Here is a 27,228-nt window from a genome sequence, read left to right as displayed (position 1 = left end):
TTATTAAAATTATTCTTATTTCTTATTATACATTCTAGATCTTTAATTTAATATATTTTATTTATAATTTATTTAATTAATTATTCCTTGATTTTTGGGGTACAATTATTGGGTTTTATAAAAATGTTTTAAAAGGAAAACTTTTCCAACTGAGCGAACTGTGAGGGTTTTGAGAGAAATCAATATTTCAACTACTTATTATTTATTTGATTATTTATTATTAATTAATCAGGTTCATCTGATCATTATATTATTATTATTATTATTATGTCGTAGTTAGGGTCACTCACTGAGATGATTAGCAACTCATGTTTTTAAATTCCGTTCCCTTAGGCCTAGGTTAGTCGACATTGATCATCCGGGGGCGAGCTCGACGTCTTGGTTCGTTACCGAAGGTCCAAAAGACTTTTCCTTTCCTTTCTATCTTGTATTATTTTTTTTTATCTTGTATTGTATTAAATTTCTTATTCAATTGTACTGATAATGCTCTGTATACTATTGGACGATTATCTATTTAATTATGCACTGGTTCCCTATTAATTATTGAAGTGCTGAAATTTGTGGTAATACTTATAGTAAAGTGGGATGAATAAGGTGGTGTATATAGAAGTGTATTTTTTGTGCAAAATTTTATGGTAAGTTCTACCCTTAGAAGAGATGCTGCTGGATTTTTTATTGGGAGATTCGGTAGTGTTTTCTTGGGATCAGGGCTTGTTTAGGGTTCTAATGAGGAATTTTGGATGGGTCCTGACACGTTGCTTTTTAAATTCTTATTTTTGGGTAAATTAGTCATTGCCTTATGTAAAGACGAATTACATAGATTGAAAGTTCCAACTGCTTCATGTCTTTCTTTATCATAAGGAAAATATTCAATCTGTGAAATATAGAACAATAATGGAAACAAGTATATCATTTGTATTGCGTAACTGTGTGTTATAATATTGTGAGTATATGTACAAGCTAACACATTCTATTACAAAGAGAATAAATTAAAATCCATCCTAATTACAACATAATATCATTGAATATGTATGGGTAACAAAATCCTCAATCTGTTAGAAAGTTATGGTATGGGGAATACAATTACAGCTGAAGTAAAAATTATAAAAATGTAAATTTTGTGTGTAAAAATAATCAAATAAAATACATACAAAATAATTGGAAATTGTAGAAGGATTATATCATAGCAAAAGAATACAATAATTTTTCTCTAAAATAAGGAGAGTACAATTGACAATATTTTCTTTCTTATAATAGAAGAAAACACATTCTCTTTTTAATAAAGGAAAGACATAAATATTTAAAAGAAACCTTTTTTTTTTCTTTCTCTAATATTCATCTTCTTTCTCTCTGTTTCTATATTTCTCACACAAAAAATGGAATCGGTTTCTATAGAAAATGGGTTAATATAGCAAAGTGAGGAGATTTGCATATTTTTAGATGCATAAGGCGGTGAAAGAGAAGATGAAGTGTTGCAATTGAAGTTGTAATCTTAATTGCTGCTAGCTGTAGACAGCTTTGATGTTATGCCATTGCCTTTGACAAATTCAAAATGCTTTATCCCCCAAAAAGTGGCTTCAACATCCACATATCTCCCACTTAAAGCCCGTTTTGCTATAGCCTTTCTATCATTTCTTCTTACTATCTCATTCCTATACTGCTCATGTTTCTACTAGGACAATGAATGATCTACACCACATAAACTTTCCAGTACTAGTTGGCTTTTTCAAAACATCTGCTAGGTTGTCTCTCGTATGGATTTTCTATAGATCCACACTTTCTTTTTCCACATTCTCATGAATGAAGTGAAATGGAACTCGTATGTGTTTTGTCTTTTAGTGATACACTGGATTCTTTGCTAAATGCATAATGCTTTGGCTATCACAAAACAAAGTTATCTTCTCTTGTTTGTGTCCAAGCTCCTCCAGTGGCATTTGTACCCAGATCGCCTTTTTGCTAGCTTATGAAGCTGCGATATATTCTGCTTCCATTGTAGAAGTAGCTACGACAGACTGTAGTTTTGACACCCAGCTTACAGCTCCTCTAGCAAGAATAAACACATACCTTGTGGTGAACTTGCTTTTGTCAAGATCTCTTGCATAATCTGAATCAACATAGCCTCTGACAGTAACTCTGATCTTCGATAATATAATGTAGCATTTGAGATACCCTTCACATATCTTAAGATCCTCTTCACAACATTCTAATGCTCTTTACCAGAATTCACCATGTATTGACTGATTGCTTCAACTGCTTACGCAATGTCTTGTTTTGTGTATACCAGAGCGAATATTAAGCTATTCACTACTGATGCATATGATACTCATGACATTTTTATCTTTTTTTTTTTCGTTGCTAGGACTCACTCTTGAGGTTAACTTGAAATTAATAGGAAAAGGGGTAAAAATTGGCTTACAATTTCGCATGTTGAAATGCTGCAAAATTTTCTTCAAGTAATTCTTCTGAGAAAGTCAAATCTTCCTAATATTTTTGTCTCGGTAAGTTTGCATCCTTAGAATCTTATTTACAGATCCCAAGTCCTTCTTTCAAACTCCTTAGCCAATTATGCCTTCAAGTCTTTAATGCGATCTTTGTTGGGGCTTGCTATCAACATGTTGCCAACATACAACAGCAAAATAATGAAATCACTATCACCAAATCTCTTGTGATAACCACAAGGATCTGAATTAAGTCTGTTGTATCCAAGGCTTATGATGAAGGAATCAATTCTTTTATTCCAACATCTAGGAGCCTGCTTAAGGCCGTATAGAGGTTTGTTCAACCTGCAAACCAAGTTTTCCTTTCTTTTTTCTTCAAAACCTCTTGGTTATAGCATGTAAATCTTTTCTTCAAGTTTTCCATGAAGAAATGAAGTTTTCATATCCAACTGCTCTAGATACAAGTCAAATGTAGCACACATTGATAAGACTACGTGAACTGTTGTAAGTTGAACAACATGAAAGAATATCTTATTAAAATCAATACCTTTTTTCTGAGCACATCCTTTCATCACCAATCTAGCACGATACCGCTCCACTTGGTCACGTTATCTTGTTTGATCCTATAAACCTATTTGTTGTTGATAGACTTCCTTCCTTGTGGTAGTGGAACAAGATCTCATGTCTCGTTTTTTTGGAGAGCTTTGATTTTTTCTTGCATTGTTGCCATCCACAGAGAAACTTTTGGCCTTTTTACAGCCTTCTGGAAAGTTGATGGCTCTCCATCTTCTGTTAGTAGACAGTATGCAACATTTTCCCCCATAATATATTTTGAGTGTCAAGCTGATTCTCTTCTCTTCTTAGTTGACCGTTGAACTTATGGAGTTGTAAATCAGCTTACTCTTGTTCTTCATGCTCTGGTGCTGCTTTAGAAGAATTTAGAACTTTTTTTGCCTTATCTTTTTTTAAATTGAACTTTAGTGGTCTCTGGTTTCTCTTTTGAAGTGCTATCATTTTTTGTTTTCTTATATTTTATCTTTTGTAAATATCACATCTATATTGATTATTACCTTGTGGGCAGTGGGATCCCATAAGTGATACCCTTTAATTCCATCAGTATACCCTAAGAAAATATATTTTTTGGATTTTGGATTTAGCTTCGATGTTTCTTGGGCATTGTACATAACATAAACACGACTTCCAAATGTATGTAAGCGAGAATAATAAGCTGGCTTACCAATCCACATCTTTATCAGCGTTTTCAAATCAGTTGCAGTTGATGGTGACCGATTAATCATACAACAGGCGATCTTAACTGCTTTTGCCCAAAATGACTTGGCTATTCCCGAAGTTCTTAACATCGCTCTTTTGCATTCCAACAAGGTTCTGTTCATCCACTCTACTACTCCATTTTGCTCCACAAATCCACTCTGCTACTCCATTTTACTGTGAAGTGTATGCCATCGTGAACTGTCTCTTGATATCTTTTTGTTGACAAAAGCTATCGAAATTCTTCACCAGCATATTCTCCTCTATTGTCTATCCTTAAACAATTGATCTTCTTTTTAGATTCATGTTCCACTCGCATTTTGAATATTTTGAAAACTAAAAATACATCTGTTTTCCTCTTGATTGGATACACCCAACATCTCTTGGAGTAAACATCAATAAACGATACGAATTATCTTGCACCTCCTTGGGACAAAGTTGGTGCTTGCCAAACATCGAAATGGATCAACTCTAAGATAGCTTTACTTCTAGCATTAGAATTGTTGAACTTTAATCTGTGAAAATCCTTCTATAATTGCTAATTATTTTGTGTGTATTTTAGTTGATTATTTTTAGACACAAAATTTTCATTTTTATAATTTCTATTTTAGTTGTAATTGTGTGCCCCATACCATAATTGTTTAACACAATCTTCACTAAATCAGGGTCACATGCATTTCTGTTGTGTGCCTTTTTAATAGCAATAGCGGCATTCCCCAGTATTTTAAAAGGCGTTTTTTGGGGCTGTGTCTAAGGCTTGTCTTGAGACCTCATGTAAAAAATGTCAGCAATGTAAATGCTTTGTGAGATAGGACATACGTTCTGTGTATAAAAAAATCGATCAACCGACAAATTGAGTAATTCAATCCAATTCAAACTTGCTTGGGTTTGAAACTGATTAAATCGTGTCAATTAGAATATATTAAAAATAATTAATAAATTAATTTTTATTTTATTTAATGTTTATATTAGTTTGCATTATTTAGTTAAATAATTGGTAGTAATTGATACATTATTTTAACCAATTTTATTTTATTTATCTTATTTTAATATCAAATATTTAAAATTCTTAAAATAATAAAATATTTTAACAAAAAATTGGCTATTGGATTTTTTTTTATTATGAAAATGCTAAAATCCAAGGTTTCAAAGTGCTAAAATCTAAGGTTTCAACTACCTAATATCTAAAATAATAAAACCCAATGTTTGCAAATCCAAGTCCAAACCCAATAAAAAAAAGACCATCCAATCTAATCCAAATCGACCATTATCGGATTGGATCAAAATGAATTTGATGTTTAAATCGGTTTAGATTGGATTGAAAATTACAAAATTAATTAGTAATTAGATCATATTAATTATCACCATTAATCAGTTTTGAACTGATGAATACCCTTAGTATCCGAGAGGGTGAGACATATGCATCACAAGTATAGTTAAAACCATTTATTATTTTTATCTTTTTAAAAAGATATTTTACCCTTATAATGATTGAATTTTAGATTACAATTTATAACTTAGAAATCTATGTTGTATTTTATATTAATTTAACATTAACATCAAATATTCATAGAAATTATTTACTCAATGATACGTATTAATATACTATTGGTCGATATATTCAGATAACTTATAAATATAGATAAGTGAATCCTTGAATATAAGTGAATAATCAATTGAACTATTAAATGTTGCTATATCATTAATTGAACTATTAAATGTTGCTATATCATTTGTTAAATAGATTTGATGAATGTTTGAGCATCTCTAGCATTATTGTGAATTTAAATATTTATTATTTATTAATTTTATATTTATTTTTAATAATTTTCAACATTTTTTTAATATTAAATTTTAAATACCTAAAACGCCTACGTCACGTCTCAACACCAATAAAGGAATCCAACGAATCCAAGAGCGTTTAGTTTGTTTTGAATTTTTCTTTCAACTTAAGGAAATTTTCGAGAAGCCTTACGCCTATGATGAAGATTGAGAAAGGAATCCAAGTCCAGACCATGGTCAAGCAGACCAAAAAAGAAGACCCAGTGCAAGGGCACATGATATCTCTGTCAATTACGCATTTCCTTCTATCAATTAATTTCCATGGTCAAAGCAGTGAGCCACAAGAAAAAGACCAATCTATTTATGTTTTTAGTTTTAGATTTTGACTTATAATTGGTTTCCTTTAATTTAGTTCTTAACTTTTGAAAATAGCGACCTAATGCTTAATTTTTTGAATGTTCACTTGTTTCGTTCCCGAATCTACAACTTACAGTATGTCTATGTTTTGTTGCTTCTGTATTTCTATGCCTTCGTTTCTTCTGGTTCTTCTTAGGGTTTTTTTTGAAAAATAGCCACCCCATTAATCCATTCTTGAAAAATAGCAAATTTTTTTTTTTTTAAAAATCTAGTGTGGACAGAAATGCCTTTGGTTAAATTGAAAATTATGAAATAGCTTTTCTCTTACCCTTTTCTTTTTCTCCTTTCTCAAACAACCCGTTCATCTAAATAAGAAAAAAACATTCTCACATATCAATATCTTTCACTCTCTTTTTCTTGTATTTTCTCACTTTTGAAGCTAAACTCAGGTAAAATGTTTCTCTTTTTTCTTATTAATGACACATTCTTGCATTTCATCTTTTTTTTTTTTTTTTTCTTATTCTTGGATTTTTTCACTTTTTTTTTTTTTAAAAGTTTTTAATATGGGTATGTAATAAATTAGTTTAAATAGGGAAAAATATGTGTAGAAATGAAAAATCATGAAAACCAGTTAAATGGAGGAAAATTGGCGAAAAAGACGAACTTCCGCCATTTTCCTCCAGTTCATCAGTTTTCGCTAGTTTTCAGCTACTTTTTCGCCAGTTTTCCGTTAATTTTCCACCAGAAGAAAAAAGTTATATTTGGCCCAAAAAAAAAAAAACAGAAGCAATTTTTTTGGGATAGTTAATATGCTTATTCAGTATTATTCATATTTTTATATATTTATTAATTTAGTTTAATGTTATTCATTTAATTTTGTAGTAAAATAGAAAGTATGGAAAAGCTTTATCCCAGCGAATAGAAGATGCTCAGCTCCGCACAACATAGGGATTAGCACGCTTTCGGGAAGAACATAGAATAGTAAAGGATCCAGCATGTGGAACACAGCGATCATTAGAAATTCACGAATTAGAGATGCTGTAATATACTCTTTCCCATAACTTCTCATACCAGACCAACCCATTGAAATGCAAATAGGGATCAGAAATGTGGTCAATATCACGAAGAATAAAGAGATACCATCTATACCCAAATAAAAATTGATGTTTTCATAAGGAAGCCATCGAAGGCTTTCCACAAATTGAGATTTGGCCGTAGAAGGATCGAATTGTATCTGAGGAACAGGGGGATACAAAAAAGTAATAAGAGAGGCACACAGACCAATCAATCGTATCGGGCGTATTCTTGAATTTGGAATGAAAAGAGGAGTAATGCTTCCTAGCACAGGACACAGAATAAGATCACTTAAATCAGAATAGCATTCACAGAAATGTCAAAATGGTAAAAATATAATGGTTTCCGTCGACAAAAGATGCACAAAATCAAAATTAGAGGATGAGATTTTCAATTCTATTGAAATAGATCGAAATGAATATTTGCTAAAGCTAAAATCAATCTATGGACAATGTGCAGAAAAGTTGGATCCTACAGAAATACGTAACGATAGGGATGTGAAATATTTTCTTCAAGAAGTGAGGAATGGAGGGATGATAATGATGCGACCTCCATTGTATGTTGAGGTAATTTTGAAAGTTGAACATGTTTCTAGAAATGTTCATCAAACAGCCTTTGCTTTGGATTGTGGAAGTAATCATCATTCTTTTGCTTGTCCTCCAATTGGTGTTCGTCTATCACAAATTCCCGATCCTGAACCTATTGAGGCTATATTTCATGACATTATAGTTTATGAAACTCAGATTAGAGATCAAGATCAAGTTGATGTCCGTGGATCTTGGACTTCATTTAACATCCATAAAGAAGTTAATTTGGAGGTGTCTGTGCTGAACGGTTTCCTAACCAAGAGGAGTATGAGCAGTTGAATAATATTAATCATTATGAGAATTACAATGCAGTAGGGGATGATGTTAGTATTCAGTCAGATGATGTTGATCATAATGATGTAGATTTTGAACATGAGTTACCCAACAATAATAATGATATGCATACTAAAATGAATAATGAAGGAGTTGATGATGTTAGGATTCATCGTGCTACAAGTGACCACTTATCATTGAGCAACAGAAGTGGTTCTATGGCCATATTTCACCAAAGTTCACTGGCTGTGAGAGCATTGTAGTTGGACAGATATTTCGCAACAGACATGACTTATAGAATAAACTGAATATTTATTAATGCATGGAAATAAAGAGTTTAAGGTGACATGGTCAACTATACAACGCTATGTGTTTGAAAAATAATGTAATCCTAAATTAAAAGATGCGTTACTGGAAAACTAGAAAAAGGAGAAATTTTGGTAATAAAGGAAGCTGGTTGCAAAAGATTTTTTAGAATGCCTCAATTATTCTGAAAAAGAAAATAAAATGTATCATACCCCTTTTTTTTTAATTGGTTAATGATTTTAAAAGTCAATACATTATTTTATAGGATTTTAAAAGTCAATGATTTTAAATCCATCGAACTTTCAGTCATTGAGTCTATGACACATTTTGTTTTCACTCTCATTTTCAATTTTTTTTACCCCAATTTTAATTTATTTTTATATTGAAAAGACCTTGTCGACTAGCGAAAATTAATTTTCGACAGGAGAAAATTGTTTCCGACAGGAGGAAATTTTTTTTGACAAGAGGAAAATTTTTAGGATTGGAGAAAATTTTTCTGACAAGCGAAAAATTTTCCAGCAGCTACAATTGAAATGCACCTAAGGGGATTGTGCAAAAATTGAAATATAATACAAATGTTACCTTTTCAAGAAAGTAGATTGGTTATCTGACATCAAAATCCATCATTATCTTGAAAAATCCATCATTATCTTTATATTCAAAATTGACAAAGATTCAACACCCATCATTATCATGGCTCATAAAGACAAAGATTCAAAATTGAGAAATTTACAAAGAGATGAATCATCTTCTCTAAAATAATCCACTATAAAAATTATCGACAATGCTAAAAAACCATACAATGCAGCACAAATAAAGGTTCAATGATAAATTCTTTGCATTAATGCAGCATCAACTTGGATAACATTTTCTATTTTGTTTAAAAAAGCAACTTACATTAATAGAGGATAAACCGCCACCAATGCTTCTCTATCTCTTTATCTCTCCCTCTCTCTCTCTTTCCTTATCTGTGTGTGTGTGTGTGTGTGTGTTTGTGAAAGCTTCAAATCCTTATTTTTTTTTTTAATTTTCTCAGCAGTCATTTGTAACTATACGATCTCAAATTTTATGGTTCAATTTTCTGCTTGGTCCATCACTTGCTCCTCTAGTGCTAAGAAAATATAAAATCAATATTAGTAAAAAACTTAAATATTTATATATTTCTTAATTAGACTAAAATGAGTAATTCTTCTTTCAGTTTTGATATGAAAAATTTTTTTGCGAGCCCAAGCCATAGTAGGTCTAGCATAGGATTATCATTAATAGAGGATCACATGATTCATTAAAGGGGAAGCACTTATTTATCTCTAATCTTAAACTCTAAAAATAATTTTGCATGCTAGCTTTGTTGAGATTGGTTTGCAAAGCCCATTGGGCATAAAATTGTTTGGAAAAGGATCATAACAAATACAAGACACTAGCAGATCCATAAGATGACTAACAAATATAGGAACAACATTAGCCTAAATGTAGAAGTATGTGCCACTAAATGCATCAATGGATTTCATTTTCTTTGTAGTAAACATAAATACATAAATAATAGAAATATAAAACCGTCCCCACCTTCAAACTGTGGATCACAAATAAGCAATCATCATGATAAGTCACAAAATATCATACATGTTAGAATTGTGTTTAAGTAAATATCATTTTCGAATTAAGTTTCTGAATTACCATATTATAAATGTGGTTAGAGAGGGAGAAGAAGAAGCAGAAATAAAAGCAACAAATATCATTTGATAGTCGCCTAATTCTTTTAGGAACTAATGCTAGACTTTCTATCCTACAACTCTTTTTGAAACCAAGGCTGGGGAAAAAAAATAGCAATTAAATCTGATTCAATTGGTAAATGAGCTTTAATATTGTTTATGAAAAATATAAATAAAAAGATTTATATAAATCAAGAAAAAAAAGTTCACTTCTTGCAATATAGCACCTAGTTGCTTACATAAAAATAAAAAAATAAATTGCAATGAAGTCGAGCCAATAATCTAAGCTTATATCAGTACTCAATAATTTAAGTATTTATGTAAATCATCCATCTTGTACTGAAATCCCATCTAGACTCTATAGCCAAAACCACCTCACAGAAGAAATGATGCTTGTTTTCATCATTTGGGATCTTGGAAGTAACTTCTTTGCCTTGATGCAGTCAATGCACCAACCAAAGTCCACTCCTTGTATAATTTCTTCAAAGTACCTTCTTTTGCCATGAAAATTATGGTGAATACAACCTAAAAAGCATATAAAAGGATGCATATTCAATCACCAAGAATTAGAAGTAGAAAATTTAAACATATTCAAACGCAACAAAAGACTTATTTTCAATCAAGTTTCTAGTTTTTTTCTCTTTTATAGTTTCCATTGGTGCTACAAGATTGTCATTTTCAATCAACATAAAAAAAAAAAAAACTTATTTTGATTTCTCCATAAAAGGAGAATGAAGAAAATAGTGACTTACCACACAAAGGGAGAGAAAGCAGGGTATTGCACAAACATGTACTGTCCACTTTTGTACTTAAACTGAGGTGGCTTAGACATATGCAATGTGAGAACATTTCCAGGATAAATAGCAACCTAAGATTATAGAATTAAAGGGGGTAAGAAAATGTTAGAATTCAAACTATGCTAGTACCAAAATTTTAGGAATAGAATATGCATTCCACGTGTAAGGAATTGCTGCAACCTATATGAATTCCACAGCACTCTATACAAGCTCTGTAATTATAGCTCAAGAAAACCTTTCAGAATTGGGGGAGAAATATTCATTGTTCATCCATTGGTCAGAAATTTTTTCAACATCTTAACCTATTGTAGTTAGAAATTCTAAAGACCTTGCAAGTTTGCTGATCCAACAGTGAAGCCATTTAAAAGACATTGAATATTATCAAAAAGAAAAAAGAACAACCTACGGCTGCGGCGACGAGTAGCTCCTGGTGGGATGACGGTGGTGCGATGACAATGATGACAAACGGGAGGTCGGAATAGGGTCACCGGTGGTATGAGAAGGCTTTTCCTTTGGGTGTCTCTCTTCTGCCTCTGGGTGGCTCTCAATCGAATGATTCTTGATGGGACAACGATGGATGAGGACAAGCTGGCGAACAAGAGGAGAATTTTGGTCACAATGGCGCCGGTGATGGTGTTTTTTTGAAAGGCAAAATAAAAAGCAAAGGGTTTTTTTTGAAAAATAGCCACCTCGTAAATACATTTTTGAAAACTAGCAATTTTTTTTTTTAAGAAAAAAAACTAGCCAACTATGGACAAAAATGCCCTTAGTTAAATTGAAAATTACGAAATACCCTTTCTCTTACCCTTTCTTTTTTCCTCCTTTCTCAAATAACCCGTGCATTTCATCTGCTCTCATCCATGCATATCTCATCTGCTAGTGAGCTTGTTCTCCTTGGCATTTCATTTGCTCTCACTCTCTTTTTCTTGTATTTTCTCATTTTTGAAGCTAAAGCCAGGTAATTTTTTTTTTTCTCTTTTTCTCTTATTCCCATATTTTCTCACTTTTGTAATTTTTAAGTTTTTTTTTTTAGTATGGGTATGTAATAAATTAGTTTATGAGCTATTCTATTTGAGTTTAAAGATACTTATGTGATAATAGTGTGGAAAGGGGGAGAAAATTATGTAGAAATAAAAAATCATGAAAACCAGTAAAATCGGAAGAAAATTGACGAGAAAGATGGCCTTCCAACATTTTCCTCCAGTTTGTCGGTTTTTTCAAGTTTTCGGCTAATTTTCTACTAGTTTTTTGCCAGTTTTCCGTTAATTTTTTGCCAGTAGGAAAACGCTATATTTGGTTGAAAGAAAATATAATTGATTTTTTTAAGACAGTTAATATATTTGTTTAGTATTATTCATATTTTTATATATTTATTGATTTAGTTTAACGTTATTCATTTAATTTTATAGTAAAATGGAAGATGATGATATTGTAATTGGGGTTTTATACAATGGAACATTGGTACAAAATGATGGTGGTAATTGGGAGTATCGAAATGATAAAAATATAATAGTTTCCATCGGCAAGAGATGCACAAGATCAGAGTTAGAGAATGAGATTTTCAATTCTGTTGAGATAGATCAAAATGAATATTTGCTAAAGCTAAAATGGATATATGGACGATGTGCAAAAAAGTTGGATCCTACATAAACACGTAGTGATAGGGATGTGAAATGCTTTCTTCAAGAAGTAAGGAATGGAGGGATGACAATGATGTGGCCTCCATTGTATGTTGAGGTGATTTCGAAAATTGAACATGTATATAGAAATGTTTATCAAACAGCCTTTGTTTCGAATAGTGGGAGTAATCTTCATTCTCATGCTCGTCCTCTAATTGGCATTCGTCTACCACAAGTTCCCAGTATTGAACCTATTCAGGCTACATCTCAGGAAATTATGGTTCATGAAACTCAGTTTAGAGATCGAGTTGATGTTCGTGGGGCCTGGACATCATTTAACATCCATGAAAGAGTTGATATTGGAGGTGACTATACTGAACGGTTTTCTAACGATGAGGAGTATGAGCAGTTGCAAAATATTGATCATTATGAGAATTACAATACAGTAGGGGATGCTGTTGATCATAATGATGTAGATTTTGATAGTTATTTTATATCTTGGATATATTATATTTTCTACTTGACGGTAATGATTTATTTATGTTGTGATAATGGTGTAGTACGTATTTAGCAATTTTTTTTTTTAAAAAAAATTTAATCCCAAATGAAAAGAGGCCTTCAGGAGTTGATTTTTAATCTTTAGTTTACATATCATTTTATGAAATGTCCAAATGATTTTGAAAAGAAAAACAAATATATATAATTTTTTCTTATCTTTTAATTGGTTATTGATTTTAAAAGTCAATACATTTTTTGTTAAATCCATCTTCATCTTATATAATATTTATCTCCACTCTCAATTTTTTTTTACCCTAATATTAATTTAAATAATCTATTAGAAATTGATTTTCCAAGTAGAAGAAATTAGTTTCCGATAGGAGTAAATATTTTTCGACAATTTCTAACTGGAGGAAAATGATTTCTGCTTGGAGGAAAAATTTTTCGATGGGCGAAAAATTATCCAGAAGCTTGAATTGACCTGCATATAAGGGGTTTCTGGAAAATGAAATTCTAATAAAGATGCCACATTTTGTAGACGGTTAATTAGATATCTTTATATAAAAACCCATCATTATCTTTGATAAATAAACATCAAAATATTCATCATTATCTTTACATTTAAATCCATTGGACTCCCATTCATTAGGTTATGACGTATTTTGTCTCCACTCTCCTTTTTTTCACCCCAATATTAATTTACTCATCTATTGGAACTAGATTTTCCAACTGGAGGAAATTATTTTTTGACAGGGGGAAAATGTTTTTGATAGTAGGAAAATGTTTCCGCTTGGAGGAAAATTTTTCCCACAAGCGGAAAAATTTATAGAAGCCACAATTGAGATAGATGTAAGAGGTTTGTGCATAATGGAATTCTAATACATAAACATGGTACATTTTCTATAAAGTAAATTAGTTATCCTTACATCAAAACACATCATTATCTTTGTTAAATGAACATCATAAGCCATTATTATCTTTACATTTAAAAGGCTAATATAAGAAAAAGGATGCATTTATAAATATGATGAAAGTAACAAAGACAAAGTAGTAAAAATAATATTATGCTGTCCATAAATCAACCACTCAACTCATATGCTTAGTTCCTTGTTGTAAGCCTCATGAACTTACTTCCTCTTAAAGAACTCCATGTCATCTTTTGTGAAACTCAATGATAATCTAGCATGTAGAACTCTATGTCATCTTGTGTGAAACTCAATGGTAATCTAGCATGTAAAAACTCCATGGACTTGAGCACAAAAATGCCACAGTCACCACTGCAACAAAATAATTATTACAATAAGACAATAACATTATTACAACCATATTCAATAGTTAAAATTTATTCAACAAATATATAAGTATTAAGAGGCTTTACTCATTAGTTTGCTAAGGGCAATTTTGTGCCAAATCGGTGCCAAAGCTCAAAAAACACAATTCCTAAGTTGTACATATCAGCTTGCCATCCAAAATGACAACAATGTTTATACAATATTTTGAACAAAATATTATATGCCTTTCTATCTGGAGAAAGCAGTAGATTTCATATAACCTGGAGAAAAAGAAAATAAGAACAAAAATAAAATGAAAACAAGTATGCACCTTTTCATCAATTTTAGGCCTCCTTGCTCAATTTCAGGTGCAGTGTAGAAGTAAGTACCAACTTGGCCAGTTCTATCAGCAGAAAGTCCAGTTGTATCTGCAAGAAAACTTGGATCATGATCGAACTGCCCCAACTCTAAGAACTTGGCTGAAACAAAACAAATATAACATGAATCAAGTATGTAATTTTCATTTGTGTTTCTTATCAAGGGGAGAAAAAGAAAAATACATCTGTAAAACGGTTGCATTTATAAAATGGCAGCAAGAATAGAATTTGTCAAATAACAGCAAGATGAAGAATATATAATATTTTGAGACTCTTTACATTTCTCTTGTGCAAAAGTCAAAACTTCATCAGTAAACACATATATGGTACATGATTTGAGGAGAATGAGGAGTCCTCAAGAGATCAAAATCAAAAGTCAAGACGGAGAAAAGAAAAAGAAAAGAAACTAACATAGCATCAATTTACATTTATCCTTCCAATGCCTAAAAATAATTTAAGAACTCAATTAGATCCAACTGTAACTAGCATCATGAAAATTGTCCCCAGCAAAACTTAAACTTTATTCCAACTAAACGGCACAAAATGTAGCCAAAACCATTTCCTTTCTTTCTACGACCAAAACTCATAAAACATCAAACTACTAAGGAATTCTGTAGGATATACCTAACATAATCTAGCTGTTGACAGTAATCGAACTAAATAAAAGCAACCACACCAAAATGTAAACGTGATCAACATATTCATAGGCTTTCCAACATATAATGCACCACAAGAGGAATGTACACATGTAATCTAAATATGGGCAAGGTTTAAATTCTAATTTTTAAAAAAAAAAAAGTGGGTGAGTGTTCTGTGAAAGGTTTTTACAATTTGTATGGAGATTTTTATTTTTACTTTTATGTTTTAAAAAAGAAGGATGCTTTTTGAATTTGTGTTTTCAGTGTTTTTTTTTTTTTTGTTCCTGAAATCTACCTAATTTGTGTTCAAAGGGGATAACATGTAAGGAAACTTAAACTAAAAAGGTAAACTGTGTCAAAAAAAATAAAATAAAAATGAAGTCATGAGTGTGTTTTACAAAGCTTACTTAACTGAGAGACTTGAACGATGAGAACAATTGGAAACAACAAAACACAGGGCGATGGTTGGATCTGAGTCAAAGTTGAGAAATTTAGATAGTCTGCAGTGGCACCGGCACAGACGCAACCTATAATTGTGGCGACAACGGTGGTGCGACGACGGTGGTGGCAACAAAGGATAGGTCGGAGTAGAGCCAACAATGGTGTGTCTCTCCTCTGTCTCTGGGTGGCAACAACGATCGAGTTTTTGAAAGGGAAAGAAAGGGAAAGTAGAAAGAAACCCTAGATGAGTCGATGGATTCGAAGTAGAGGGAAAAAAAAAAAACAAAAACAAGAAAATAAAAAAGAAGTGTTTTGATAGAGAGAAAAATAATAATAGTAAAGAACAAAAACCATTATGAAAGGGTATTTTCGCCCAGACGAGTAAAAAGTGGGCTGTTTTTTAAAAAAAAAAATTTTTTTTTGCTATTTTTAAAGTTTAGATTTACAAGGTGGTTATTTTTCGAAAAAAATCCAAAAGCAAACCCTAGCTGCCTATTGGAAGGGAAAGTAGAGGGGATAAAAAAAAAAAAAAAACCAAAGGCAATAAAAGAAAAAAAAAAAAGTGTTTGGTAAAGATAAAACCCAAAAAGAAAAGGAAAAGAAAAAAAATTAATAAAAGAGGGGTATTTTGGTCTGAATAGGTAAAATGTTGATTAGTTTTAAAAAAAAAAAAAAAAATTTGTCATTTTTCATATTTTAATTTGTACTGTAGCTATTTTCAAAACAACCCTTCTTCTTATTCTATTAGGGCCGTTTGGATCACGTCGTGGACTGGACCGGGGGAAAAGGGCTTGTATTACATTTAGTCCAATCACATCTTAGAATTTAAAATAATTGTTTTGGATGGACTACGTTAGTCCAACTACTTCAAATATGGAGGTCCAAGTCTTTTAATTAGTATCAAAGAAAAAATGAATTTTAGACAACACTTTTTTTTTTTTTTTTTTCAAAGAAAGCGGTTTGTAAGAATCACATTTTAGATGCTTCTTCCAAAATTACTAATCGGTGATTTTCTTACAAAAAAATGTTTTCAACAAAGCACCGGAGAAAGCGCCTCTAACTGGTAAACACGATATGACTAAATTATATTTCGAATTAGGACTACAATAGGGTTGGATAAAAATTAACTTAATTTTGTGTTTGGTGACAATTAGACTGAACTTTTTTTAATCTATAATATTACTAAAATAATAATTTATCATATATTGATTTTTGGTTAAGTAAAATGATTTAAATTAGATAGGTCTTTATCCAATAAGTTTTTCAAAAGCTTATCTAGTTAGTTTATTATATTATCAATATTACTTATCAAAATTGTATATACTAAGACATAAGAAAAATTTCTCATATACAATTGCTATATTGCTAAGTGAAAAATTAAATCAACCGCCGATATGAGGAAGAAACAAAGATTAAAATAAAAAAAGCCCAAAAAAATTGAAAGAGGAGAAAAAACAAATATAAAGGGAAAAAAGAAAAAAATAACTTAGAGGAAAAAACACAAAGATAAAAATAAAAAAGCCCAAAAAAAAAAAAAAAGAAGACAAGAAAAAAGAAAAAGGAAAATTAAGAAAATGAAAGATAGGAAGAAAAAAAAAATTGAAACTAAAAACTGATACAAAATAATAATTTAATAATAAATGAAGATAAAAAGATTTTAGAAAAAGAAAGAATGAAAATGGAAGCAGAAGAAGAAAAAAGACTGACTGTTCAAAACAAAAAAGAAAGGCAAAAAATAAAGAATTAAAATGAAAAGGAAAAAGAATAAAGGCCGTGTTTTGAAGTTGTCAAAGGCCGTGTTTTGAAGTTGTCCATACCAGATGTATTTAGAATTATTTTTGGAATCCTGGATTTTTTAATCTCCTAAAAATGGTGACAAACATGAACATAGGACTATTTTAATGCTGTTCTATCCTTGTCCTACCTGCCAAACAAACTTTGCCATTCTAAAATCACTTTCTCCTAAGGCCCCATTTGCCATTTTGAGATTTCCTTAAAAAAAGGATTTTTCTTTTAAATTTTTCTGGAAATATATATATATATATTTTTCCTGTTTGAAAGATTTTTAAAAGGAAAAAAATTATGGATCTTAGAAGAAATCATATCTCTCATAAGAAAATAATGTGGAACATAAATCTTTAAAAAATGTATCATTTTAAATTTTATTGGAAAATTAATTTTATATATTTTATTAAAAGATAATTATATCTTCAAATTTTAAAATATAAATTAATTAATTATTTGTAAGTCTTAAATATCTTTATACAGATCAGACATTTTAAAATATAATTAATAGGAAATTAAATCTTTGAAAACTAATTCCGATAAAACTAAATTTTAAAAATTAATTTCTTATAAAATTTGGATATTTTCTAAATTCATAGTAGCTATGGTTGACTGATATTGACTTATTGACCAACCCCTAATTGGAGTTGACCTATCATTGACTGGATTTGGATGGAAACTCAAATATTGTTTGAGTTTGGCTAAGTTGGGAATTAAATATTTTGTTCAATATTTTTAACTAATTTTATTTTAAATTTATATTACAAATTATTTTAAATAAAACCTTTTATTATCCTACCTATACCAACTTTTTTTGTGCTAACAAACGAAAAATAGTACGATTATATATCCAATTCTAGTCTTAATACGGCCTAATTATGCAGCAATCCAAACGGGTTATAATACGAAAATACGACGCACGTAAAACGCAAAAGCCCCAGGATTTTAACACCATTTGTGATGACAATGTTCACGAAAGAGCAAAGGACGGCATGCAGCTGCCCATAGATTCCAGCATTTTGATAGTTTAGTGACAGCATGCTTGATCTACATTTAGTGCATAAATTTTCAAGAATTAATTTGGGGCACTTTCTATTTTAGTGTTTTTTCTTTCCAGCAAATCCAACATTTTTTTTGTGCATTAATCCTAAATAACAATAATGCATAAGATTTATTTAGTGAACAAATCATAGGATATGTGTTATCATTTTTTTTTTCTTTTATCAACATTTCGGACATACGACTAACTAGCATATATATATATATATATATATTTAAAAAAAAATGAATCAGTATTTTCGGCCTTATTTAGCCAATAAAATACTATTGTAACAGTAAATAAATGTTATTATGGCTAGAAAAAGAAGCTACACATGATAAAAAGACAAACATTCAAAATACTTATATAGTTGGTCAAGACAACTATGAGACTACTTCCCTTATTCGCATTTTGCACTATCTATTGCAGGATTAACAACGATGTGAACATTTATATATAATATGAATATATATCATTCCACATTCAAACCCTAAAGCTTCTAACTAAATTGAGGAAGCGGGAAGTGTAATTAGATGCAATGGCACTTTTGACAAATGCAGCTTTCGAGTCAACATTAGCTCCTGAGAAATTTCTTTCATTGTTGGCCGACATTGTGCACAGCCGTTTAAACATGCCAATGCTATCTTAGCAAGAGACGCCACCTCCCCTGCGACTTCATCATCATGTGTCGGAGCCAATATGCGCTGGTCCAAAATATCCACAAGAGATACTTCGCCATGCTGTGAGGATGATGAGGAAGGAGTTGATGAAATTGAGGAGATTAGATCCCCTGGATGCTTCCCCATCAGTATTTCCAATGTTACTACCCCAAAGCTATAAACGTCGCTTTTTTGGTTCACTTCCATGGTATAAGCAAGTTCTGCATGGAAGAAAGTGTATGGCACTATCATGGATCAGTATAGTAAAAGAATTTCGGTAAGTAATCTGGCATGTGTGGAAGGCTAATATTATTTGATGTCAAGCTAAGCTGTTAAAAAAAGAAAAAAGAAAAAAAAAAGAAGTCACATGGCTTTGATCATCTGAAAGCTTACGTAATAATATTTAATAGACGATAAGTCAACTATCCAATTAGTTTCTATTTCATGTGAAAAGACCAACTTGTACACACCCTATACGAATACTAAAAATATGTTACATTTCCAAACAAATAAGTAAATAAAACATCACTAATAATCCTCAACTCAACAGTTTAGAAATTAATCATACAAAAATATTAAAACTCACCTGGAGCAGCATATCCAAAAGTTACTGCAAATGAAGTCCAGTTCGATGACTCGGTTTTAAGAATCCTGGCCGTCCCGAAATCAGAAACGCGAACTTCATCGTATTGTTCATTCAGTAGAATATTCTGGCTTGATATATCTTGATGTATTATAGGCGGTGAACAGTCATGGTGCATGTATGACAACGCATTTGCCACACCTTTCAAAACATTTACCCTTTTTCTCCATTCAAAAGATCTTGCTTTCTCCTCATTGCTCAGTACATCTCGAACACTTCCACCTTCCAAGAACTCGTAGACCAAAAATGAGTGTCGTGGATGCGAACAAAACCCGTATAACTTCACAATGTTACGATGTTGTATCTTAGTTAATGCATGAATCTCACTGGTAAAAGCTTTGAGATGAGACATCCCACCATCCACATTTGTTTGAAGCTTCTTCACTGCAACAACCTGACCGGAGCTTAATTCAGCCTTGTAAACACTCCCATATCCTCCCTCTCCGACGCAATATTTGGAGTCGAATTCCTCCGTTGCTTCGATGATGTCCTGATACACTATTTTTCCGTCATAGCTCCATATTGCAAATAGATTCTCATTTTGTGTTTGAGGATAGGGACTATTTTCAATTTTCCTCGCTCTTCTATGTCGAATGTATAAAAATCCGTAAATGATAGATAGAAAAAGTAGACAACACGAAAGAGGGAGCACTATAATGACTTTATTGACCTTTCTACCTTGAAGATTTTGAGTTATTTTTGGGCAAGGCTTTAAACCTGCAGTATTGCCACACAAACCTTTGTTACTTCTGAATGCTTCAAATGGTGCCTCTCGAAAGGCTTTGGAATTAGGAATAGGTCCCTCCAGCTGGTTGTAGGACATATCAACCGATATCAAGCTTGACATTTCATCAAAAACAGGAATGGAACTAGAAAGGAAATTGTGGGAGAGATTCAAAGTTTCTAAACGTTTCATTTGTCCAAACGGTGGTGGTATCTCTCCGGTCAGCAAATTTGAACTGAGATCAAGGATTTCGAGAGCGTACATACTAGCAATCTCAAAAGGAACACTTCCCGCAAGTTTGTTTTTTCCCAAATTCAACTCTAATAAATTGAAGCACCCTCCAAGTTCTTTTGGAATCGAGCCATTTAGATTGTTTATTGCAAGGTTGAGTTTCTGTAGATCAGCTAGCATTCCAAATCTAGAAGGAATTTCACCGTATAATTGGTTATCACTAAGGATTAGTTTGAGCAACAACTTCAAGTTTCCCAGCTCCTCTGGAATCTTTCCGGAGAGATGATTTGAGGAGAGATCAAGCCCTTGCAGACGAGTTGCCTCCCCAAGCGCAGGCGATATGGAGCCTGAAATTTTGTTGTTAGAGATGTTAAGATATGTCAGATTGTGGCACTGCCCCCACTTTGGTGAAAGCTCTCCATGAAATTTATTACCACTCAAATCAATGTAGTTCAAGTGTGGGTAAATACCGAAATCTTCAATTAAATTTCCTGTCAGTTGGTTTCCTTGTAGCCTAACTCTAAAAAGGCTGCTGCAGTTTTTCAGGCTTTTTGGGACTGGGCCCGTAAAATGGTTCCCAGCGATGGTAAAATTCTCAAGTGATCCAGCACCACATATTTGTTGGGGCAATTGGCCACTGAAATTATTATAAGATAATTTCAAACTTGTTAAATTGGTAAGTTCATTCATTTCTAAGGGAAGAGAACCATTGAGTTGGTTATATGTCAAAAAGAGCCTTTTAAGATTAGTCAGGTTTCCAATGGAAGCAGGAAGTGAGCCAGAGAGATTATTAGTAGCAAGGTCAAGACATTCTAAGTTGCTCAAATATCCGATTTCTCTTGGAATATTTCCAGAAAGTTGGTTCTGTGGAAGCATAAGAATGCTCAACTTTTTCAAAATTCCAATTTCTCTAGGAATGTTTCCAGAAAATTGGTTGCTCAGAAGTTCAAGATAGCTCAAATTTGTTAAGTTTCCAATTTCTCTAGGAATATGCCCAGAAAGTCTATTGTCATAAATGTAAATACCAACTAAGTTGGTCAAGTTTCCTAGGGAAGCTGGAAGCGAACCATAGAGGTTGTTGGTATCAAGGGCAAGGAATCCTATGTTTCTCATGTTTCCAATTTCTCTAGGAATTTCTCCAGAAAGTTCATTTTTAGAAAGCCAAACATCGAATAACTTTCCCAAGTTTCCGATTTCTGGCGGAATATGTCCAGAAAGAGAATTAAGATGAAGGTAAAGTCGAACGATATTGGTCAAATTTCCAATAGAAGAAGGAATGGGACCTGTGAGGTTGTTAGCTCGTAAATCAAGTTCTGTCAAAGACTTCATCTTTCCTATTTCATGAGGAATGGAGCCAGAGAGCCCATTGCCACTTACGTTGAAAGTTGAGATAATAGAAAGACTTGCAACGGTTCGGGAAAGAAACCCGGAGAGACGGTTGTTTGACAAGTCAAGATTTATGAGTTTGGAGAGGTTGTAAAGGCCAAGGGGTATATCTCCATAAAGGTGGTTTTGTGACAAATTGATGCTAATGATGTTGGGAAAGGATGAGAAGCTGAGATTTTGAAGCGTACCGTTCAAACTGGTGCTTGGAAGATTGAGATGGGTCACACTTCTGGACTCGTCGCAGGCAACTCCAACCCAGTTGCAATGGTTGCTGCCTCCGACCCAGACCCATGAAGACAGTCGATGCTGACTTTGGTTGTCGAGGCTGAGTTTCCATTTCATAAGAGCCTCAGCTTCCTTCCCTTGTGTTGTTTTGTCATTCTTAGCAGCAGCAACAACAAATGACACAGTTTTGAAGTAACCAGAAGATGAAAGTCCCAGTAGACACATGTAAAACGCGAACAAGATCAACAACAGGATTTTTTTTGGCATTGGATTAGCAAACAAGGAAGCCATGACTACGATAATACTTAACCCTTCTATCTTTACTGAATCAGGGCCACATTCGTTAACGGTTGACCTCATCTGCCCTTTTGATAGCAATATGGCGTTCCTGCCACGCCCATTATGTCCTTTTTTTCATGGTACCATTTTCTGCACTCTTCTTTTTAGCTTTTAAACTTTCTCTATACCTGTATGCCTGGATGAGATTATTACACCACTATAATAAAAACCTTTAACCACTAATAGTCCAAAAAATAGATGAGTTACATTGACTAAAAGCTAGCCTTACAATAACTATTTCTGATACTTAGCATATTTTAGGTTGTCCTGTTTTTTCCAATCCTATTTTCTGGCCCACATATGTTGTATATTGCAATTTCCATATTTATCCTTCCTTTTGTTTTATTTCGTTTTTTTTTTTTTAATATAATTATTAATATATGTATTTTTTTATCCCAAGTTCTCCAAAGGGGTGATACAAAAGCACCAGGACCTGGCGATATCCCTGGTAATTTTCTCATGTGGGCATTTTGGATAAATAAGGCGCATGTATTTTTATTTCAACGTTTATTCTTAAAAGGATATTGCATTGCCTCCCAAAAAAAAAAAAAAAAATAGTCAAGGTTTCGTGGGAGAAAAATTACACACATATCTATTTAAAATCTCCAATTAATAGACTAAAGTCATCAATTGGCATGCTTGATGGTGGCCCAGTAGGACTTACCACTCGTCTTCTATAAGTCGTTGCTTGACTTAATAGACGAATAACATCGAGCAGCCAGGTCAAACTGATGTTTATACGTCTTTCTTGGGATGAATCCTCTATCTTTACTGAATCAGGGCCACATGCGTCAACGGTTGAACTCATCTACCTTTCTGACTACCTTTTTGATAGCAGTGTGGCGTTCCCGCCACGCCCATTTTGTGCTTTTCTTTCACGGTATATACCATTCTCTACGCTCTTCTTTTTACCTTGTGATCACCTTAAAATTTCTCTATACCTTTGTGCCTGTATGAGATTATTTCACCACAATAATAAAAACCTTTAACCACTAATAAATTGAAAAATAGATTAGTCCGTTGACTAAAAGCCCATAAAAACCTTTATAAATATCTTTGCCATAACCATTTCAGATACTTATCATATTTTAGGTTGTCTTGTTTTTTGCAATCCTAATTTTTGGTCTACATATGTTGCATATTGCAATGCCACATTTATCCTTCCTTTTTTAAAAAAAATTATTCATATTTTTATTATTGTTATTATTATTTATCCCAAGTTCTCAAAAGGGGTGATACAAAACCAACTAGGGCCTGACGAAATTCCTGGAAACAATATTCATAATTGAGAAACGCGCGGATTGCAGTTCCCAATAGACACTCTAAAACTTCTTAGTCAGCTCATTAATTCCTGCAGTTAAAAGTAGTTTCGATACAGCTTTCCTGACCTACACATCTTTCTTGGAAAATATTTAACAGTCAACGTTCAACAATTAATATTGTATATACTTTATGCTTTTATTTTTTATTTTTTTCTCATAAAATACAAAAAATTCTATTAATCTTGACGCATCAAACGGAACTACCAATTCAATAGATTTATTTATTTAATGGTATTCACTACTATATGATTGATTTTATATCATTCTTGGATTTCAACAAGGCATCCATTGCAAGGAATTCAATTTTTATATGTACATGCTCGATACTCAAGTTGGCCTTCAAATTTGATCATTGTCAAGTGAATTCTGAGTCGCCTTAAACCTTTTTAATTGGATCACCTAAAAACTAGGAACCTTTACATAGAAAGGAGTGAAGGATCTATTCATGACTAATATAGTTTAGCCTCTATTCTCGTCTTTTACAAATCATTACTTTATGCTAATTTTTGATTTTTAGGTAATGAACTCTATGCTCTCACTTTATTTAGCCTTATAAATAGTTATATCAGATATTTTTATTATATGCAACAATTTTATGTGGTTTTCTGATTATGCTCTGTTTTGTAAACATAAATAATGTTGCCTATTGTAAAAGTTGTGTTTGGATAGAAGGAAAATGAAAGAAAATGTCGAAGGAAAGAAGAAAGAAAGAAAAACAGAATTGTAAAACTGTAATTGATTTTCACTAAAAAAAAATTACACATGAAACACTATTAATACAGGTAGTATAACTAACAACTGCTGACCTGTACTAACAACTTGACAACTTGCCAAAACTAAACAACTGTTTTATTAACCAACACTGCCACGTCACTAACTCTAACTAATATACTTCAACATTCCCCCTCAAACTCGTATTTTGTTAAACCAGATGAAACAAAATGGGAGTTTGAAAATAGTAAATCAGCAGAAGTTGCAGCACATAAGAAGTGAACCATGTTGCAGAAAAACTCCCTTTTTGCTTGAGTGTTAAGTAAGTCAGAGAATAAATTGAAACTCCAAAATACTCGAATTAATAGTCTGAACAACTCCAAGCTTATTCTTTAGATAGAGAAACCTGGAAGTTCCTAAACTCTTTGTAAACACATCAGCAACCTGATCTCGAGTAGGCACATATCGAATTTGGAGAGATTTTTCCAAGATATCCACTTTAAAAATTACATCTATCTCTCTGTGTTGAATTGTCTATTCAAAAGGTAATCTTCGCTAAGCGAATATATGGTTTAAATATAGCTTGTTGTTCTATGTACACATCTTTTTCAGAAAATATTGAACTGTCAATTTTCAAAAACTAAGTTGGTGCACGTTACATTTAAACTTTTTCTTTCTAGGAAATAGATAATTCTTTATACATTATACGAATACAAACTAGTTGGTTGTCCTTATAAATAATCATTTTACTTATCCACTTTTCTGATATTAGAAGATGAAATTATTATTTCTGTTCATAGTTTTATTATTCGATATGATCACTATTTTAAGTAAAAAAAGATACTATTGTATCAGTTGATAAATATTCTTAGCTATATATGAAACAAGTCTAAAAACAACTAAGTCCAATATTACTCTGACAATATAAGTTTGTTTTACCTCTAAAAGGATAATAAACATAAACCAAAGTCCAAATGCATATAAATTGTGTATGAAATTCATGTCAACAGAAGAAAGCATTCAGGAAGTGGAAGCATAGGGGTCACCAAGTACCTCTCGTAATGTAATTAGAAGGAATGACTTTGAGTAGTACAGCTTTGACTTTGAGTTGATATGCATGCAAGTCCAACCATGGCAAGGCAAACCACTTCTCCTGCAACTTCTTCAACAGCTGTTGAAGCTGAGAATCATTGGTCCGAAACATCTTTCAGTGGCACTTCATCATGGCCTAACGCATATGATGCTGATGATAACGTTGATGATATTAATGACAACAGATCTCCTGCATGCTCCCCCAAAAGTATTTCCACGGTTACAACTCCATAACTATAAACATTGCATTTTCTCATTCGCTTCCATAGTATAGGCAAGCTCTGTTTCAAATAAGCTTATAGCAGCATCATTGTAAGTAAAGTATGCAATTTAGAGAAACTAAAACTATATCTTATATTGGAAACCATGAAATTAAATTTATGCCTAAAATAAAACTGACTTGGAGCACCATATCCAAAAGTTCCTGCAAATGAAATCCAGTTCGATGGCGGCAGTTTTGAAGTCGGAAATATAATCCTCATTGTGTTCTTCATGTAGAAGAATATTCTAGCTTGATATATCTCGATGGATAATAGGTGGTCAGTAGTCGAAGTGCATATATAATAGGCCATTTGCGACACCTTTCACAACATTTGCCCTTTTACTCCAATCAAAAAAGCTCTTGCCTTTTCCTCATTGTTTAGTACACTTCGCAGAATTCCTCCTTCCTAGAACCCGTAAACGAAAAGTGAGTTTTGTGGATGAGAACAGAATCCATATAGCTTCATGATGTCATGATGTCGTATTCGTGCTAGAGTATCACACTCACTTGTAAAAGCTGTGTGATGAGGCATCTCACTCTTGGCATTTGCATGAAGCTTCTTCATAGCAACAACCTGACTGATTATATTTACTCTGCCTTGTCAACACTTCCACTTCCTCCCTCTCCAATGCAATATTTGGAGTCAAATTCCTCTGTTGCTTCGGTGATATTCTCGTAGACCATTTTCCCATCGTAGCTCCATATGTCAAAAAGATATTACTTTGTGTTTCCTGAGTGGCCAAGTTGTATATTTTCCTTCCTCTTCTGTGAAGAGTGTACAGGATTCCAAAAATGATGGATAGAAGAAACAGGATACAAGAAAAACGAACAAGTATAATCAATATGTTGACTTTGTTGCTCTGTTTGGCTTTTGGTTTTTGGGAGGTAATTGGGCAAAGCTTCAAACCAGTGGCATTACCATACCTTTGTTATTTTTGAATGCTTCCATTGGGCCGAAAAACCATTTAGGGACTAGCAGAGTACTATTTATAGTAATTTGAGGACCAAAGTGAAATTCATTTTGTGATTTAGGATCTAACAGTGATTGAGTATTACCCAAAAAAGGAGAAAAAAGAAAAAAAGAAAAAAGTAAAAAGCAATGAATCTGTATTTTTGGTCATATTAAGTTTTATCTATCCTCTTCATTTATTTTTAGCCAATAAAATACCATCGTAAGCTATAAAAAGCAGTTGCACATGATATGGAAGACAAAAATCCAAAATTCTTATAGCACTCCTTGATTAAGACAAAAATGACCACTGCCATTGTTCGCATTTTGTACCATTATCGATTGCAAGACTAGTAAAATATAAACACTTATACATATAAGATAAATATTATCCGACACCCTAAACCATAAAGATTCTAACTAAG

At 32.3% G+C, this 27,228-nt stretch overlaps 1 protein-coding gene and 2 long non-coding RNA genes across 3 annotated transcripts; all 3 read right to left on the bottom strand.

Moving 5' to 3' along the window:
* Positions 1–9,920: 9,920 nt before the first annotated feature.
* On the bottom strand, positions 9,921–10,994 carry LOC132803908 (uncharacterized). Its single transcript, XR_009639154.1, has 2 exons — positions 10,548–10,994; positions 9,921–10,320 (listed from the first exon to the last, which is right to left on the bottom strand). It is a non-coding gene; the product is annotated as an uncharacterized LOC132803908 (long non-coding RNA).
* Positions 10,995–13,574: 2,580 nt separating this feature from the next.
* LOC132803677 (uncharacterized) lies at positions 13,575–15,754 on the bottom strand. Its single transcript, XR_009638891.1, has 3 exons — positions 15,403–15,754; positions 14,312–14,459; positions 13,575–13,986 (listed from the first exon to the last, which is right to left on the bottom strand). It is a non-coding gene; the product is annotated as an uncharacterized LOC132803677 (long non-coding RNA).
* Positions 15,755–18,546: 2,792 nt separating this feature from the next.
* LOC107420816 (MDIS1-interacting receptor like kinase 2-like) lies at positions 18,547–22,535 on the bottom strand. The gene is made up of 2 exons (XM_025074506.3): positions 19,506–22,535; positions 18,547–19,140 (listed from the first exon to the last, which is right to left on the bottom strand). The coding sequence occupies exons 1-2, from the start codon at positions 22,486–22,488 to the stop codon at positions 18,764–18,766; spliced, it is 3,360 nt and encodes a 1,119-aa protein (XP_024930274.3). The 5' UTR covers positions 22,489–22,535; the 3' UTR covers positions 18,547–18,763.
* Between the last annotated feature and the right edge of the window lie 4,693 nt (positions 22,536–27,228).

Source organism: Ziziphus jujuba, chromosome 5, assembly GCF_031755915.1.
Source record: "Ziziphus jujuba cultivar Dongzao chromosome 5, ASM3175591v1".
Taxonomy (NCBI): Eukaryota; Viridiplantae; Streptophyta; class Magnoliopsida; order Rosales; family Rhamnaceae; genus Ziziphus; species Ziziphus jujuba.
Note: the sequence above shows the minus strand (reverse complement) of the source record. Positions and strands in the feature narration are given on the sequence as shown.

Excerpts from the sequence above, each read along its gene's own strand:
- LOC107420816 (XM_025074506.3), bottom strand. The coding sequence starts at position 22,488 with ATGAGGTCAACCGTTAACGAATGTGGCCCTGATTCAGTAAAGATAGAA. Across the intron at positions 19,141-19,505 it reads TTTTGGATATGCTGCTCCAG|AACTTGCTTATACCATGGAA; the intron begins GTGAGTTTTAAT and ends TCTTCCATGCAG.